Source organism: Meyerozyma guilliermondii, genomic scaffold (genome assembly GCF_000149425.1).
Source record: "Meyerozyma guilliermondii ATCC 6260 scaffold_8 genomic scaffold, whole genome shotgun sequence".
NCBI classification, from domain to species: domain Eukaryota; kingdom Fungi; phylum Ascomycota; class Pichiomycetes; order Serinales; family Debaryomycetaceae; genus Meyerozyma; species Meyerozyma guilliermondii.
This window is the reverse complement of record NW_001809793.1, coordinates 327,536-341,995: the sequence shown is the minus strand read 5'-3', so window position 1 is coordinate 341,995 and position 14,460 is coordinate 327,536. Positions and strand designations below refer to the sequence as shown.

Sequence of the window (14,460 nt, the reverse complement as noted above, 5' to 3'; positions counted from 1 at the left end):
ATGTGTTATCGCGGAAACTAACATTTCGAATTTTGAGAAAGCCTAATTTGATTTCTCGCTGACTTTAGTTCAAATGAAGCTCCGAATACTGATGTGAACTAATGAACTTGTAGAGTATTAGCGTGAAGTAGACTTAACAAAAATGAACAAGCTTACAGTATCTGATATTTTTTCGTAATGCAACGATTAACCGTCTGCTTATCGGGCCTTTACACAATGTACTTTTTTTTTTCGTTGATCTAAGTATGAGTTACCTATAGTATCTAGGCAACGTAATGATAAAGGTTGCGTTCCTCCGAGTCTCTTCGTAAATACTCCTTGTCGATCAAATCTTCAATTCGTTGTTTCATCATTATCGTCAGCGGTTGGAACCGATTCAGCAATTGTTTCACTATTTCAGCAATTAAGTCATTATGATGAATTTGTTGACGAGACTTAAGAATGCGGACAATAGCAGCGTTCAACTCGAATTTTCGACCTTCGACAATCGAACTTTGGATATCTTCCATCTCCTCATCCTTAGCTGACTTCTCTTTCCCTTCTGACGCACTCTTGGACTTTGCTGGTGCAACCGACGAAGCTGCAGAAACAGTCAAAACTTTCACTTTCACAGATGGCGACTTGAAGTTACTATTAAGCCGAAAAGTATCGTCATTCTTCACATCCTTCGACATAGGTATCTTAACCAAGAGCCTCAGTCGTGGGGCCACAGCAATAGATTGCAATTGACGCTTCAAATCATTATCAGGAATTCCTGTAAGCTCTTTGATATCTGAATATGTCAACTGCCTATCATCATCAAAGGGGTTGCTTCCATCCAGACCAGGCGCAAATGCAAGCATGATCACTGCAGCATAAACAGACATATTGATTTCGTACGTCTTTGATGGGTAAGTTATTCTCATATCGACCGAGCCAAATTTGGGACTCCAATAGAGAGACTTGTTGTCGTTTTTCTTTCCTGAGTGCCAAAAATGCTCAAAGGATCCCATGATAGTACGCATTTGGGTGGGCCAAACAAAACCTAAAGAGTCAGCATCGCCAGCAGTACTAAACCTCTTGTAATCTTTTGTCATTGACTTGGGCCACTCTGAGACGTTACAAATCTTCAACTCAAGATCTATACTTGTTCCAGGTCGATTGTTTGATGAATAATTCTTCCAATCCTGAGTCAACTCTCTGGACAAGCGAATATCTTTATTCATCTTTATCACTTTTTCAAGCGAACTTGACCCTGTTTCTTCTCCGAGCTTTGATAAGACATAATCTTCCAAGTCAACACCCAACTTGTTTGTACTCAGTGCATTGCGTCCTTGTGACAGTTCCTTTGCATTTAAGAAACGTCTTGCAAAATGGTTTGCATAGTGAACTTCAAAAGCATCCTTATCTTTTATCGCTCTTAAGAAGTATCTGAATTTTGTAACAAACTGCTCAGTTTGATCAGCAGAATCACCATTCAGCTCAGACAACTTTGCTTGCCCCGAGGATTTGCTTAGCTGCTTAATGTTATGGTCCATATAAATAGACAAGAGTTCTGGTGCATTAATCTTGAAGCTAGGGTCACTGAAGGGGCTGGGGTTGTTGACAAGATCTCTTACAGCTAGTGCAACACATTGTTCAACACTAGGGTCACCGCTAAATGAAGCTGCGACGATGGATGCATATTGGTTTTGAAATTCTAAAATCGACTCCACCCAGTTCACAGTGAAAGTAGGATGAGATGTACTGACCGACTTTTTATTGTTGGCAGAATCAGACGCCATTTTATTCCGCAAGTGAGTTAAGATGCTAGTGCCCTGTTTGAAAATAATGTCACGAAGTCTTCTTTTGAGTATGGTCACTTCTGGATCTATGCGAAGGATGAGCTTGTACACAGCATTTAGGTCAAGTACTTGTTGACCAAGAGACTGGTCCGAGAAAGTCATCTTCCTCTCAAGTACGTTTCCCACCACAGGTTCAAGCAAGTAAGCTAATCCGTGAGACTCCAGTGGTAAATCCATAATGGCCTCGATTTTGTCTTTGATAATGATATTGTTCATGAGATCGATGACTTTTGGAGCAGTGGTTTCGGGAACGAACGTAGCGAGACGGTCTTCTTCGGCGAGTATAAAAGTACTTGCCTCGTGGAGATATACTGAGCCATCCTTTCTTCCAACTAATTCAAGCGAAAATTTGTTGAAGTAAGTTTCTGACACTGACAAAAAGGAAGGTTCATAGTACTTCATGTAATAGGTTTCGTTAAACTGAACATCTTTGCCCGCAACAGTTACATGTGAGGGAGTCTCAGGAAGCTGTTCGAACATTCCTATTAGACTGATTACGTGCAGTTTAGTTGTAATCAACTCACCATCTCGACATCGGGTAAGTTCATCGAATATGATGCCTATAAGTCTCAGGCCCAATTCGTTGTCGTTGTAAAGGATCACCATATCTTTAAATAGCTGGATACCCAAATCATAGATTAACATTTTCTTATTTTCCTTGACGTAAACTCGATTAAGGTACATCAAGACATCGCTGATAAACTTCATGGCTTTCAAGTGATCTTCCCACACGTTCAATGCTCTTTTCAAGAAGTCCTCGCGATCGATCAAGACATTTCCTGGATCAAGGCTCAACAACTCCTCTCTCTTTTCAAGGAGATGACGCAGCACTATTTGTGCAACGTTGTCGTAGAGCCTCGATCCGAATTTACGGAGCACTAAGGCATATGCTTTGCGATATAATTGTTCATAGGAAAGATTCGAGACGTTCTTGCTTTGGATTTGGCTAATTGCATGCGATAAAACAGCCCAAGATTTGTCAAAATCCACGGCTGAATCGCTCATGTCACTCCCCAGGCCTACAGCTAGCGGCCGCCTCGGAGGACGTATTTTGGACCTTCTGCTTCCCGCAGGCAACATCTTAGACAAGAATGTTCCGCGATGATTCTTGAAAGCACTAATTACATCCTAGCACCCATAGTATAGAAGAGTTACCAAAAAAACTAGAAGGTGCAATTGATCTGATGGAATTACTTCGTTGAATATATATGCATCTAGAAGATCTATTAAATAGTTGCAACTGGTGTTCCTTTCAGCCATTCTGCAACATTGGCGTAGTATCATTATTCTGTCGCAGGCATCTCAAATACCGCTTGAAGCCAGTTACGGTACATTTTAAGCTGCTTTTTTCTGTTCACGAGAAGTCGGCGATCAGTAGCTATACGATTTTCTGTGAATGGGCCATGTTTGGTGAATATCTGGCGCAATTCGTCCTCAGTAAAAAAGTAAACTCGAGTACCATCACCACGAATATAGAAGTTATCGTCCAAAAGCCTGCCTTTTTTGAACCTAACTTGCGCAAGATCATACCGTCCATAATCACGGAACAAAATCTGACCACCTGGCTTCAATGCCTTGGCCAAATTATTAATGGCGGTCGCCCACTGATTTGGGTGCAAAGCCAGAAAAACGAAGACCAACACAACCACATCTACCGAATGAGGCTCTAAACCTTCCGGAAGCTTTCCTTCAGGGTTCGCCAAGTCCCAAACTGAGCTAAATGCCACACCCTTCTCGTTATTTGGTGCAAATTCTGGATTCGAACGTACGAGATCTACCGCAACACTCAGATAGTCACATCCGAAAATTTTGAAGTTTTTGTTCTTGTTCTGACTCAATATGGGAAACATCGTATTTCCTGCTCCACACCCCACTTCAAGAACAGTACATTCTCTCTGGTAATCCTCCGAAGTGACCTCGTACAATCGTGGAAATTCAATTTGGAGCCACTTTCTATCCTTGAAAAAATTCTCTCGGTTGTTCTTGTAGAATATATCCCAATACTTTGCTGGGTTCTCGTTGTATAGCTTCTTGTCGAATTCTTTTACAGGATGTTCGTACTGTTTTGCAATCATCTCTTGGGCGGCTTCAATCTGTTCTTCGCCCCATTCCACATGGTCCCATGCGTTGTGGTTGAACACATCATTTTCATCCTGCAAATACCTCTGTCCGAAGGTAAACGGGCTGTCTTTTCCTATGCGTGACTCGAGGGGTGGCTTCGTTTCTGTCATCTATCAAGTTCTGAAAAATTCGCGATGAGCCGAATTCACAGAAGCCGCGATTTTGTGGGGGAATATGCATGTTAGTCCAATTGGCTACTTATTATAATTATATAGTTTCAGTGTAGTGCTTTGCTCCATCGAGGTCCTGAAGTCTCGCAGCCGCCTGTTCACTCGTCAAGTCTCTCTGTGATTCTCCGAGCATTTCGAAACCAACACAGAATTTCTTCACTGAAGCTGAACGCAACAACGGAGGGTAGAAATGCATATGGAACCACGAGGACTCCTTCTCTTCCTCCGAGCCCACCAACGGAGCTTGGTGTAATCCCATAGAGTAAGGGAAGGAAGTGTTGAACAAATTGTCGTACTTGATAGTCAATGTCTTGAGGATGCTGGCGAGGTCTGCCTTGTGCTTATCCGAAAAATCAGCAAGAGATTTCAAGTGTTCTTTGGCTATCAACAACGTTTCAAAAGGCCACAATGCCCAGTATGGCACGACGACAATAAAAGAATCGTTTTGTGCAACAATTCTCTTTTTCTCTGCGATTTCGAGCTCAACGTAATCGCCAAGCATATGCGACTTGTGCTGGTGATGATACTTGGACATGTTGGTGATCTCGTGGCTTACTTCAGTGGGAATAACGTCGAGACACCATGCTTGTCCATGGGGATGGGGGTTTGAACATCCCATAGCAAAACCCTTGTTTTCGAAAATCTGGAGATACTTGTATGGGGCTTTTCCTTCGACCAGATCCAGCTGTGTGTCAAGGTACAACTTCTGCCATGTGTCTACTACCTTGCCAATTTGCTGATTTGTCATGAGTGGTAACGTCAAACTATGATTTGGGCTAAAGCAAATGACAAAACATTGACCTTTGACACCCTGAACGTGCATAAGTCTCAGCTTGAGATCATCTTTACCATCTCCCGACGATTTTTCAGCTTCGTAGTCTGGCTGCTCCAAACGTACAGCGGGATAGTCATTTGGGAAAACAAAAGTAGACTCGTATTTCGGATTGGTGTCTCCGGTAGCACGAATATTGCTTGGACACAAGTAACATTTGGGGTCGAATTCAGGTAAAGCTATCTTTCTAACTTCTTCCTTGGCTCCTTGCCAAGGTCTTTTTGCTCTATGAGGAGAGCACAACACATAGGTATCAGTAAGCGGATTGTGTCTTCTGTGGGAGTGGTTGGTAAAATCAAATTCCGTCATTATGGTCGCCATGTTTGCGGATGAAGGACCTGCTTTTATAAAATTGGTCAACTTCGAGAAACGATGCAACGTTGCATTCCTTCACCAGCACACACCCACGCCGGGTTAGGAGCCCACATCACTTCTGAAAACACAGGTGCGTAACGCATAATAGGCCCACGGAGAAACCTCATACACGGGCTCGTAACAGCATATACGTGGGTCTCATAACCTTGCATATCCTGTTTTGCCAGGTTTTTCATGCACGAAAAATGCCGCAACGTTGCATCTGGACCAAAATTTGCACGATTTTGACTGTAACGTTGCATTGAAGGTATATCCTGTACTTGGATCCATTAATTGTACTTTTGTTCTAGCAAGTGGCAGGTATTTCATCTTCCTGAAGGCTAGAAATGACTCAAGATTCTGGGATCAGCGACGTTGGAGCTGAAACAGTGAATGAAGATGTTTTGGTGACTGGAGGTGCCGGGTTCATAGGTTCTCACACCTTGGACTATCTTGTGCAAAAGTACCCAGATTGCAAATTTACTTGTGTTGATAAACTTTCATATGCTACAAATTACCTGGAGAACAATCTACGTAAGGTTTCTGGATGCGATAACTTCACATTTATCAAGCTTGACTTAGCGGAAGAACATCAGCGGTTGGATGAGCTCATAAATCATTCTGCCAACAATTTCACAACCATTATCAACTTTGCAGCCGAGTCATGTGTGGACAAGTCTTTTAACGATCCACTTTACTTTACGAAAAATAATGTTTTGGCTACACAAAACTTACTAGAGTGTTGTCGTACTTTGTTAAATAGTAAACCCAACTTGAGACGAAACTTCAAATTCATTCACATTTCCACAGATGAAGTATATGGGGAACAAAAAGAAGGAGAAATCATAGACGAAGATGGCCCTCTCCATCCCACAAATCCATATGCTGCTTCAAAAGCAGCCTGTGACCTCATTATAGAAGCATACAAGCACTCGTATAAAATTCCCATCACCCTAATAAGGTCCAACAATGTTTATGGCCCTCGCCAGTTTCCCGAGAAAATCATTCCAGTGTGCCTCAAAGCATTGCAAAAAGCATCCCCGACTGGTATCGCTGAAAAAGAAAGAATACCAATTCATGGTAACGGAAGGCACACTCGCCGATACTTGCATGTACTAGACTTTGCAAAAGCTGTAGATCACATTTGGAATTGGCTTAAAAACACCTCAGAATCTAGCAGCGATTTCCTTGGAGAAACATTCAATGTTGGAACAGACGATGAGGTAGACAACCTCTCAATGGTAAAATTGATATGCACTATTTTCATGAGGAAGAAGTTTGGAGTAGAGTCACTTGATGCTTCCTCCTTCATTCGGCATACAAAGGACAGAAACTACAACGACTTCAGGTATTCCATCGATTTCACGAAAATCAAAAAAGTAGGATGGAAACAGGAAATTTCATTGGAGCAGGGCATTGAGGAGTTGGTAAAGGCTGAAATTGAAAATGAAAAATGATGAGGCACACTTTCAAAAATAGTTGCGTTTCAGCTTTGCGGTTCTCAGCGTAAGCTTTGCAATCTTTCAGTTTCAGTTTTTCAGTTCAGCTTTGCCATTGTCGTTATAATTATTGTACCATAGCTCGTACTTTAGAATCAAACAAGCCGCTCTTAATGGGCATTTCCAACGAGTAAAACGGGTCTTTCATCACGTAGTCAGAGAAGCACAAGTAAACCTGCTTGAAAAGCTCGTTGACCGCACTATACTGCTTATTGAGGTCCCCCCTGCCAAATGCTTTGGATTCTTGGACATTATGAACCACAGTGTTGGGCGATGTAATGAGAATAAATTTGTAGCCAGTCAAGGTTTGGAATAAATACAAGTTGAAAAGGTCGGACTCTATACTTTGCACTCCACTTCTGTTCGTGTTTGGATTCTGTGCTCTTTCGGTGCCAATTAATGTATTGTTAGAATTGTCAAAAGACTTGTTTTCTCTTGGTCCCATCATAGAATTGAGCTGTGAGCCTATGGCATGTACACCATGGAGAGTGCCCGCTAATACCAAGTAGTCGTTGGAAGTGAGCTTGTTGAGACCAGGATTTACATCCTGTTGGTAAATCAAACCGCCTGACTTATTCAAAATGTAAATCGAATACACCTTCATTTCTCACCACTTGTTCGATATGTGACTTGCTGGTTGGATAGATGATGCACTAAGGATGACGAGTGTGCTGATTCTTGATGCTGAGCTGTCGACCTTTAGATGAAAGATAAAAAACAAAAAATAAGCTTCCCCACCAGGAGTCGAACCTGGAATCTTCTGGTTCCAACCGGAAGTGGTTACGTAATCGTAGCCAGACGCCTTGACCATTGGGCCATGAGGAACGAAGCTTGGTAGGTTGACGAATAAGCGCACTATACTGGGACATATTCTCATCATTTAATCAAGAAGTTCTTATCATTACCTATTTACCATATTGTCACATTTTTCGTTTATATTTTCTATTTTTCATTTTATACAAACGAGTACTTCAACTTGGAGCCGTAGACTTCTCCTTTCCGCAAAACAACTTGCTTGGCCCATTCCGCATTGTTCACAGCATCGGTGAATCTTCCTGGCTCGATACAGAATCCACATCTTTTTTCGTAACCTTCAAGGCTCACTCCATCGCCGGTGTAAAACTGGAAAGCAGGATCTGTAGAATAGAACTTGATAGCAGCTTTGCTATTTTCGTGGCTGGCTTCAAAGATAGGACGTAATGGTTCGTTTCTCGTATCCAACTTCCAGTTTGATTGGTCTACCACCAAGCAATTGTCAAAGGAAGAAGACTCGCCAAGTTGCAAGCCAGTTATCAATTCCTTAGGGAACTCAGCTACTTTTCCTGTAGGAATATAGTACTTATCATCCACTTCCAAGTACTTGTTGGTGATGGCTTTGACGGTTGTTCCATTAATAGTTGGACCATTGGTCACATTGAAGTAGGAATGGTTGGTCAAGTGAACAGGGGTAGCATCAGCTTTCGAATCCTCTGCAATTGAAGCTTCAAACTCGACACTGACAGAATCTTTGTCAATGGTATATTTGACATAAGTCACCAAGTCTGCGGGAAACCCATCATTTCCATCTTTATCGACATAAACGAAGTCTAGGGTAGTTGCTGCTTGTCCATCTTTGCCTTTGACATTCTTCACAACAGGCCCTAAAAAGTAGTTTTTGTCGAAACCATTGTTACCTCCGTGCAAACAAGTAGCACCATTTTCGTTTTTCGTCAACGAATAAGACTTCCCGTCAATGGAAAAGCTAGCGTTGGATATTCTGTTGGCAACTCTGCCGACACTAGTGCCAAAAAATGGGTTATCCGGGTGTTTGTAGCCATCAAGCGAAGGGAAACCTTGGACAAAAGGCTGACCTTTTTTCTTGATATCTTGAATCAAGGCACCGTAATTCGCAATCGAGACTTCGAAGTCTGTCTCAGAAAATTTCACAGTATGCAAACGACTGAGGTACGAGGTGTCGTTCTTTGCCTGGAACAACGACCACTTGTAGGAGTCGTTCTGGAAACCAAAAGGGTTCTCTGTAGTCCAGCGCCACAAGTCTCGACAAGAGTCTTCGATAGATAATTCGGCTTTCCATTTAAGTTCAGTATTGGCCCTGGTTGGATTTGCAGTCAAATCCACAACGTCACCAGCTCTTCTTCCCACAACCTCGTAGGGCAATTGACGACCCACAGCCTTGCAAAAAGCATTGTAAACGTCAAAAACCGTAGAACCTTTACCGGTTCCCAAGTTCCATTCTCTATAAAGACCTTTTGATTCTTCGATTTGTTGCATGTAGTTCAACGCAGCAATGTGTCCCTTAGCCAAGTCAACCACATGAATGTAGTCTCTGATCGGCGTACCATCGTGGCTCTTGTAATCGTTTCCAAAAACAGAAAGCTTTTCTCTTCTGCCAATTGCAACCTGGGCCAAGTATGGCAAGAGATTATTTGGAATTCCCAATGGATCTTCACCAATAAGCCCTGAGGGATGAGCCCCAATTGGGTTAAAGTACCTCAAGATTGCAGTTCTCCAGCTACTATCGGCTGTTTGCATGTCCTTCAAGATATTTTCAATCATATATTTTGTCTTTCCATATGGGTTGGTTGGATCATTGGGACAATGTTCAGGAATAGGAATCATATTTTCAAACCTCGTAGCATCTCCGTAGACGGTGGCCGAGGAACTGAAAACAATTGTCTTGACTCCAACCTTCTTCATCACTTTAAGCAAGGACATTGTTCCTCCAACGTTATTTTCATAGTACTCCAAAGGTATTTGAGTCGACTCACCTACGGCTTTGAGAGCAGCAAAATGGATCACACCTTTGATGTTGTATGACTGGAACACCTTGAGAAGCTCGTCGTAGTTCTGGAGGTCAACATTGAAGAAAGGAATTGGTTGCTTGACGATATATTCAATTCTAGCCACAGCATCGTAACTGGAATTTACCAAGTTATCCACAATAATCACCTTGTATCCATGTTGAATGAGCTCAACCACAGTGTGAGACCCGATATAGCCAGCTCCACCAGTAACAACAATGTACTCAGACATTTTCAATGCAGAAAAGAGTGGTAATAGTGACGTTATATAGAGATTCAAAACGAGTGCAACGTTGCAACGTGGTTTATTTTTCGGAAACGGTGTTTTATCCTGTTTGAGAGACCTATCCCCACCGCACCACACGCGGCACTTTCTTTTGCTGACCGGAATAAACTCACAGCATGCAGATCCCCCGCCCCCCACTATTATGCACTTCGGTTCCCCGCGCTAAGCAGATGACATATTTTATCCGTTTTTATCCGTATTCTTCGCATGTATAGCCACGAAAAAAATATCGGTCTAAGCCCAGTACGTAAATCTCGGGTAATTGTTCTTTGAGTGACTGTTCCAATTTGCTTGGCTCTTTTCCAAAAATGCCGCATATTACCGACCAGCAACGCCACGGACTTGAGACGCACGTTGGTATTGCTCTGACGTTACGAGCACGGATAAATATGCATGCATGAGCTTGACGGCAAGAGATCGCTTGTGTACACCTGTAAAATCAGGACAGGACCGGAATGCAACGTTACATCGCGCGCCAAATTATTCGGATCCTATATAAATCCTCCACCATTCCAGCAAAACTACGGGAATTTAGACCATGCCCCTTGTTTCTACAGTGAAAGACTTTTCATTTTATTCTGACTCGGAGAAACAGAAGAAGAGATATGGCCTGGTTGTTGAGACTTTCACCAAAACTTTTCACCAGAAACCTGATTTCTTGGTGAGAGCTCCAGGTAGAGTGAATTTAATGGGAGACCATATCGACTACTGCCATTTTTCGGTATTGCCCATGGCTATAGAAGTGGATGTGATTACCGCAGTATCGAAATCAGACGACAATTCTGTGACAATAGCAAACACCGATGAAAAATTCACCACGCAAACGTTTGACCTTCCTTCTGACGGCTCGTTAGTCACCATTGACAAGAACCAGCATTCATGGGGAAACTACTTCAAGTGTGGATTGCTCGTGGCTCACAAGTACATAACTGAAACGTATCCCGAGAAAACAGGGTCTGGAAAAAAACCATTGAAAGGACTCCATGCTCTCTTTGATGGAACGGTGCCTACCGGCGGTGGGTTATCATCTTCCGCAGCATTCTGTATTGCTGCTACGTTGGCGGTGTTGAAGGCGAACGATATTAGCGACATTACAAAGGAAGATCTCACCAGAATCACCGTTGTATGTGAACATTATGTGGGGCTCAGTAACGGTGGAATGGACCAATGTGCATCCATTTACGGGGAACCCTCCAAGGTGCTCTTGATTCTGTTCAAGCCCAAGCTCGAGACCACTCCGTTCGAGTTGCCCAAGACAAAACCGGAAGCTGTGTTCTTGATTTCGAACTCTCTCGTCACCTCCAACAAAACCGAAACCGCACCCACCAACTACAATTTGAGAGTGGTGGAAGTTGCCGTCGCTGCGGACTTGTTGGCCCACAAGTTGGGCTTGAAGACGGACCAGGACTCCAACTTGAACACAGCGACTCTTCGTGGAGCCTTCGATGCTTATTTCACTCAAAAATTGGGAGAGCCTCACTGGGATGGAAAAGACATCAATATGGGAATTGAGAGGTTGACAAGAATTCTCGAGTACATTGAAACTGTGTTTAGCGATGAGGAAAAGAAGGGCTTTACTACCGAGGAAGCAGCAAAGGCCGCTGGAAAGTCTAAGGATGAATTTTCTTCCACATACTTGAGCGCCTTCCCAGTCCGCTACGACCTACTCAAGATATACCAAAGAACAAAACATGTCTTCTCCGACTCGTTGCGTGTTCTCCAGTGTATCAAGGTTGCACGCGACTTCAAAGGAGACTCCGAAGACTACCTCCAGCAATTTGGAAAGTTGATGAACGAATCGCAAGTTTCTTGCAATATTCTCAACAATGCTTCTCCTCCAAAATGTGAAGAGCTTTGCAGAATTGCCCGCGAGAACGGCGCCTACGGAAGCAGAATCACCGGTGCTGCCTTTGGTGGATCCATCGTACACTTGACCACCGTTGACCGGTTGCAAAAACTCATCGATGTGCTCACCACCGAGTACTACAAAAAGACATATCCTAACATTACAGAAACCGAACTTAACGAGGCGATTGTTGTTTCCAAGCCAGCGGAGGGCGCGTGTGTGGTGGACATATTGGATAAGATAGAATAGAGAAAGGTGTAAAATTAAGAAAAAAAGATTAGAACTTTTTTTGTGAGTAACTTTTGTTGAGTAGGAGATAAGGATCCGAAACCTGACCAAAAGTGTGGCACGAAACAATAAAATAGCAATAAACAAGCAAAACAAGCAAAACAAGCAATCTAGCGAGTAAGAAGAATCTTCAAATATTTTTTAAACTAGATTAACGAAAGAAATGTCTCACACTCGTACACCATAAAACTACAAACCTAAATTCATATCTACAATTGTCTGATTTCCTTGAATAACAACTCCTTCCGAGGCGTGTTGAATGACAAGCTCCAGACCTCGGAGTGCTTAACGCCACGCACTTGTATCGCCGAACTGACCATTGACCGATCAGGCGACTTCGGGCTTTGCCCACCGACATCGGCCGAGGACACCCATACACCCACACTGGGATACGGGACCGATACGGCTTGGCATCCGGACACCCGTGCTTTACGGCTGAGCTCCTCCGATTTCCGCCGATATCACGCAACCATAAAGGTTGTACGATGCTTTCAAAACATTTCATGTGTTTTTGCCATCAAATTTCAATATAACATGACGGCTGTGCTTCCGCTACTCAGTATAAGCAATAATAGCAACAACAAACAAATGTGTCCTTCGACACCTTACCAAGAACTCTTATCAGAATATGCCCTCGATGGGCTTTTTTTGTCACCCAGATTCCAGTTTACCACCAAGATTGGCGCTGGAACTTATGGTTTGATCTATGGCATCCGAGATGTAAACGCTGGAAAGCAATATGCTGTCAAGATGATCCTCAATAATCCTCCTATTCGCCAATGCTTAACCCGTGATGTTGCAGCCAATAAAATCTACATTATGAAAAGAATCCACCATTATTTCTCCATGTGCTATGATCAGGAACCACCAGCACAACTTGATCTCGAAACCATTCGTCAAAATGCCGTTCACTGTCCTTTTTTACGAGAAATAGCATTGCAGTTGGTGGTGCACGATCACCCCAATATCACCACTTTGCACCAGGTTTTGTCGCTCGGAGACGAGGCGGTAGCCATCGTCATGGACTACTATCCCCAGGGAGATCTTTTTGGAAACATCATCGAAAAGGGTCTATTTAGTAATCCTCCTCCTTACCAGAACAGACAAAGACTTATGGCCAATGTGATGCTTCAACTCGTGGATGCCATCAACTACTGCCACCAGCAAGGCATCTACCATTGTGATCTCAAGCCAGAAAACATCATGGTCCAGTATAATCGTGAATACCGTCGCAGCGAACAAGACTGTGGTCCCAACACCATTATCAATTACGACGAAATCAGAGTTCTGCTCATAGATTTTGGCCTAGCAATGAACTCGAATATCATCTGTTGCAACGCATGCCGAGGCTCGTCTTTTTACATGGCGCCCGAACGTATTACAAATTATAATACCAATAAATTGCTTGCAAAATTGGTAGATATGGACCAATTTTCCACTCCAGAACCAGAAAATGAAGACGAATCAAGTGCAAAGTACCTCCCTACCCTCGCAGGCGATATATGGTCATTGGGAGTTCTTTTCATCAACATAACATGCTCCCGAAACCCTTGGCCAATAGCTCTGTTTCTGCCGGAAAAATCCGCGAACGGAGAAAGCAAAGTTTTCGCAACCTACATGCTTCAAGACAAACTGGTACTTCAATCGATATTGCCAATAACCAAGGAATTCGATCGAATTCTTGAAACGATTTTTCGGCTAGACCCGAACAAACGGAGCGACCTCCCCACCTTGGAAAAAGAGATCTCCTCCTGCAACCATTTCGTCACCGATTGCCCCATTGGGGTATGCAGCGTTTATGCGAAGCAGCACCAGGATATGCATAAAATTTGTCCGATCAGAAACCCACAGCTTGCAACCCCGCCGGAAATATCTCAAGATTACGAGTGGCCCGACCACAAGGTGGGGAAACTCAACGGGGCTGAAGCACCCCCTACTACTCCCACGTCATTGAGTCCTAGTCCAGTACCGAGTATAATGTTAAAACAGTGCCCAGACAAGGTACGGCTCTTTGAATGTGAGGGTCATGCATTATGATGTAATCACGGAATAGTTTAGAGATTAATAGACCAGTCGACAGACAATACACGATTTACGAAACCGACTGGCCGAACGGCCCATTAGCAGGAGGGGATACATTGTGCATTCGCATTGTGTATCGGTAATGTGAATGGCAACTGCCGTTGGATGAAGGATCTGCAAATACCGATGCAACATTACATCTGTATGCAGCTCATGCGTCTAACCTCCGCACATATTGTAAGCCACGGAGCCGGGGAGCTGGGGGTGCGGGGAGTCACGGAAAATCGTTATTCCGATTTCCTGATTAGTAGAGGTGTGCGGTGCGGACACGACCAAATCCAGATTTTAAAGGTGAGGACGGCGTACGGTTTGACAATATCGCGTTTTTCTCCATTTTTTATGCATGACTCTATGCATA

The 14,460-nt window shown here is 43.3% G+C and overlaps 8 protein-coding genes and 1 non-coding gene across 9 annotated transcripts; 3 read left to right on the top strand and 6 right to left on the bottom strand. All coding sequences in view use genetic code 12, as the record gives it.

Annotated features, from left to right (window-relative positions):
- Positions 1-263: 263 nt before the first annotated feature.
- PGUG_05868 (cullin) lies at positions 264-2,903 on the bottom strand (the record flags this gene model as incomplete). Its single annotated transcript, XM_001482055.1, has 1 exon — positions 264-2,903. The coding sequence occupies one exon, from the start codon at positions 2,901-2,903 to the stop codon at positions 264-266; it is 2,640 nt and encodes an 879-aa protein (XP_001482105.2).
- A 203-nt stretch (positions 2,904-3,106) lies between these two features.
- Positions 3,107-4,054, bottom strand: ABP140 (Abp140p; the record flags this gene model as incomplete). Its single annotated transcript, XM_001482054.1, has 1 exon — positions 3,107-4,054. One exon carries the CDS (start codon positions 4,052-4,054, stop codon positions 3,107-3,109), a length of 948 nt encoding a protein of 315 aa, XP_001482104.2.
- A 97-nt stretch (positions 4,055-4,151) lies between these two features.
- On the bottom strand, positions 4,152-5,267 carry GAL7 (UDP-glucose:hexose-1-phosphate uridylyltransferase; the record flags this gene model as incomplete). Its single annotated transcript, XM_001482053.1, has 1 exon — positions 4,152-5,267. One exon carries the CDS (start codon positions 5,265-5,267, stop codon positions 4,152-4,154), a length of 1,116 nt encoding a protein of 371 aa, XP_001482103.2.
- Positions 5,268-5,647: 380 nt separating this feature from the next.
- On the top strand, positions 5,648-6,757 carry GAL102 (Gal102p; the record flags this gene model as incomplete). The annotated part of the gene is made up of 1 exon (XM_001482052.1): positions 5,648-6,757. The coding sequence occupies one exon, from the start codon at positions 5,648-5,650 to the stop codon at positions 6,755-6,757; it is 1,110 nt and encodes a 369-aa protein (XP_001482102.2).
- Positions 6,758-6,866: 109 nt separating this feature from the next.
- Positions 6,867-7,403, bottom strand: PGUG_05864 (TRAPP subunit; the record flags this gene model as incomplete). Its single annotated transcript, XM_001482051.1, has 1 exon — positions 6,867-7,403. The coding sequence occupies one exon, from the start codon at positions 7,401-7,403 to the stop codon at positions 6,867-6,869; it is 537 nt and encodes a 178-aa protein (XP_001482101.1).
- A 125-nt stretch (positions 7,404-7,528) lies between these two features.
- PGUG_06050 lies at positions 7,529-7,624 on the bottom strand. Its single transcript has one exon. It is a non-coding gene; the product is annotated as a tRNA-Arg (tRNA).
- A 129-nt stretch (positions 7,625-7,753) lies between these two features.
- Positions 7,754-9,832, bottom strand: GAL10 (bifunctional UDP-glucose 4-epimerase/aldose 1-epimerase; the record flags this gene model as incomplete). Its single annotated transcript, XM_001482050.1, has 1 exon — positions 7,754-9,832. The coding sequence occupies one exon, from the start codon at positions 9,830-9,832 to the stop codon at positions 7,754-7,756; it is 2,079 nt and encodes a 692-aa protein (XP_001482100.1).
- Positions 9,833-10,424: 592 nt separating this feature from the next.
- GAL1 (galactokinase) lies at positions 10,425-11,981 on the top strand (the record flags this gene model as incomplete). The annotated part of the gene is made up of 1 exon (XM_001482049.1): positions 10,425-11,981. The coding sequence occupies one exon, from the start codon at positions 10,425-10,427 to the stop codon at positions 11,979-11,981; it is 1,557 nt and encodes a 518-aa protein (XP_001482099.2).
- A 573-nt stretch (positions 11,982-12,554) lies between these two features.
- SHA3 (putative serine/threonine protein kinase) lies at positions 12,555-14,057 on the top strand (the record flags this gene model as incomplete). Its single annotated transcript, XM_001482048.1, has 1 exon — positions 12,555-14,057. One exon carries the CDS (start codon positions 12,555-12,557, stop codon positions 14,055-14,057), a length of 1,503 nt encoding a protein of 500 aa, XP_001482098.2.
- Between the last annotated feature and the right edge of the window lie 403 nt (positions 14,058-14,460).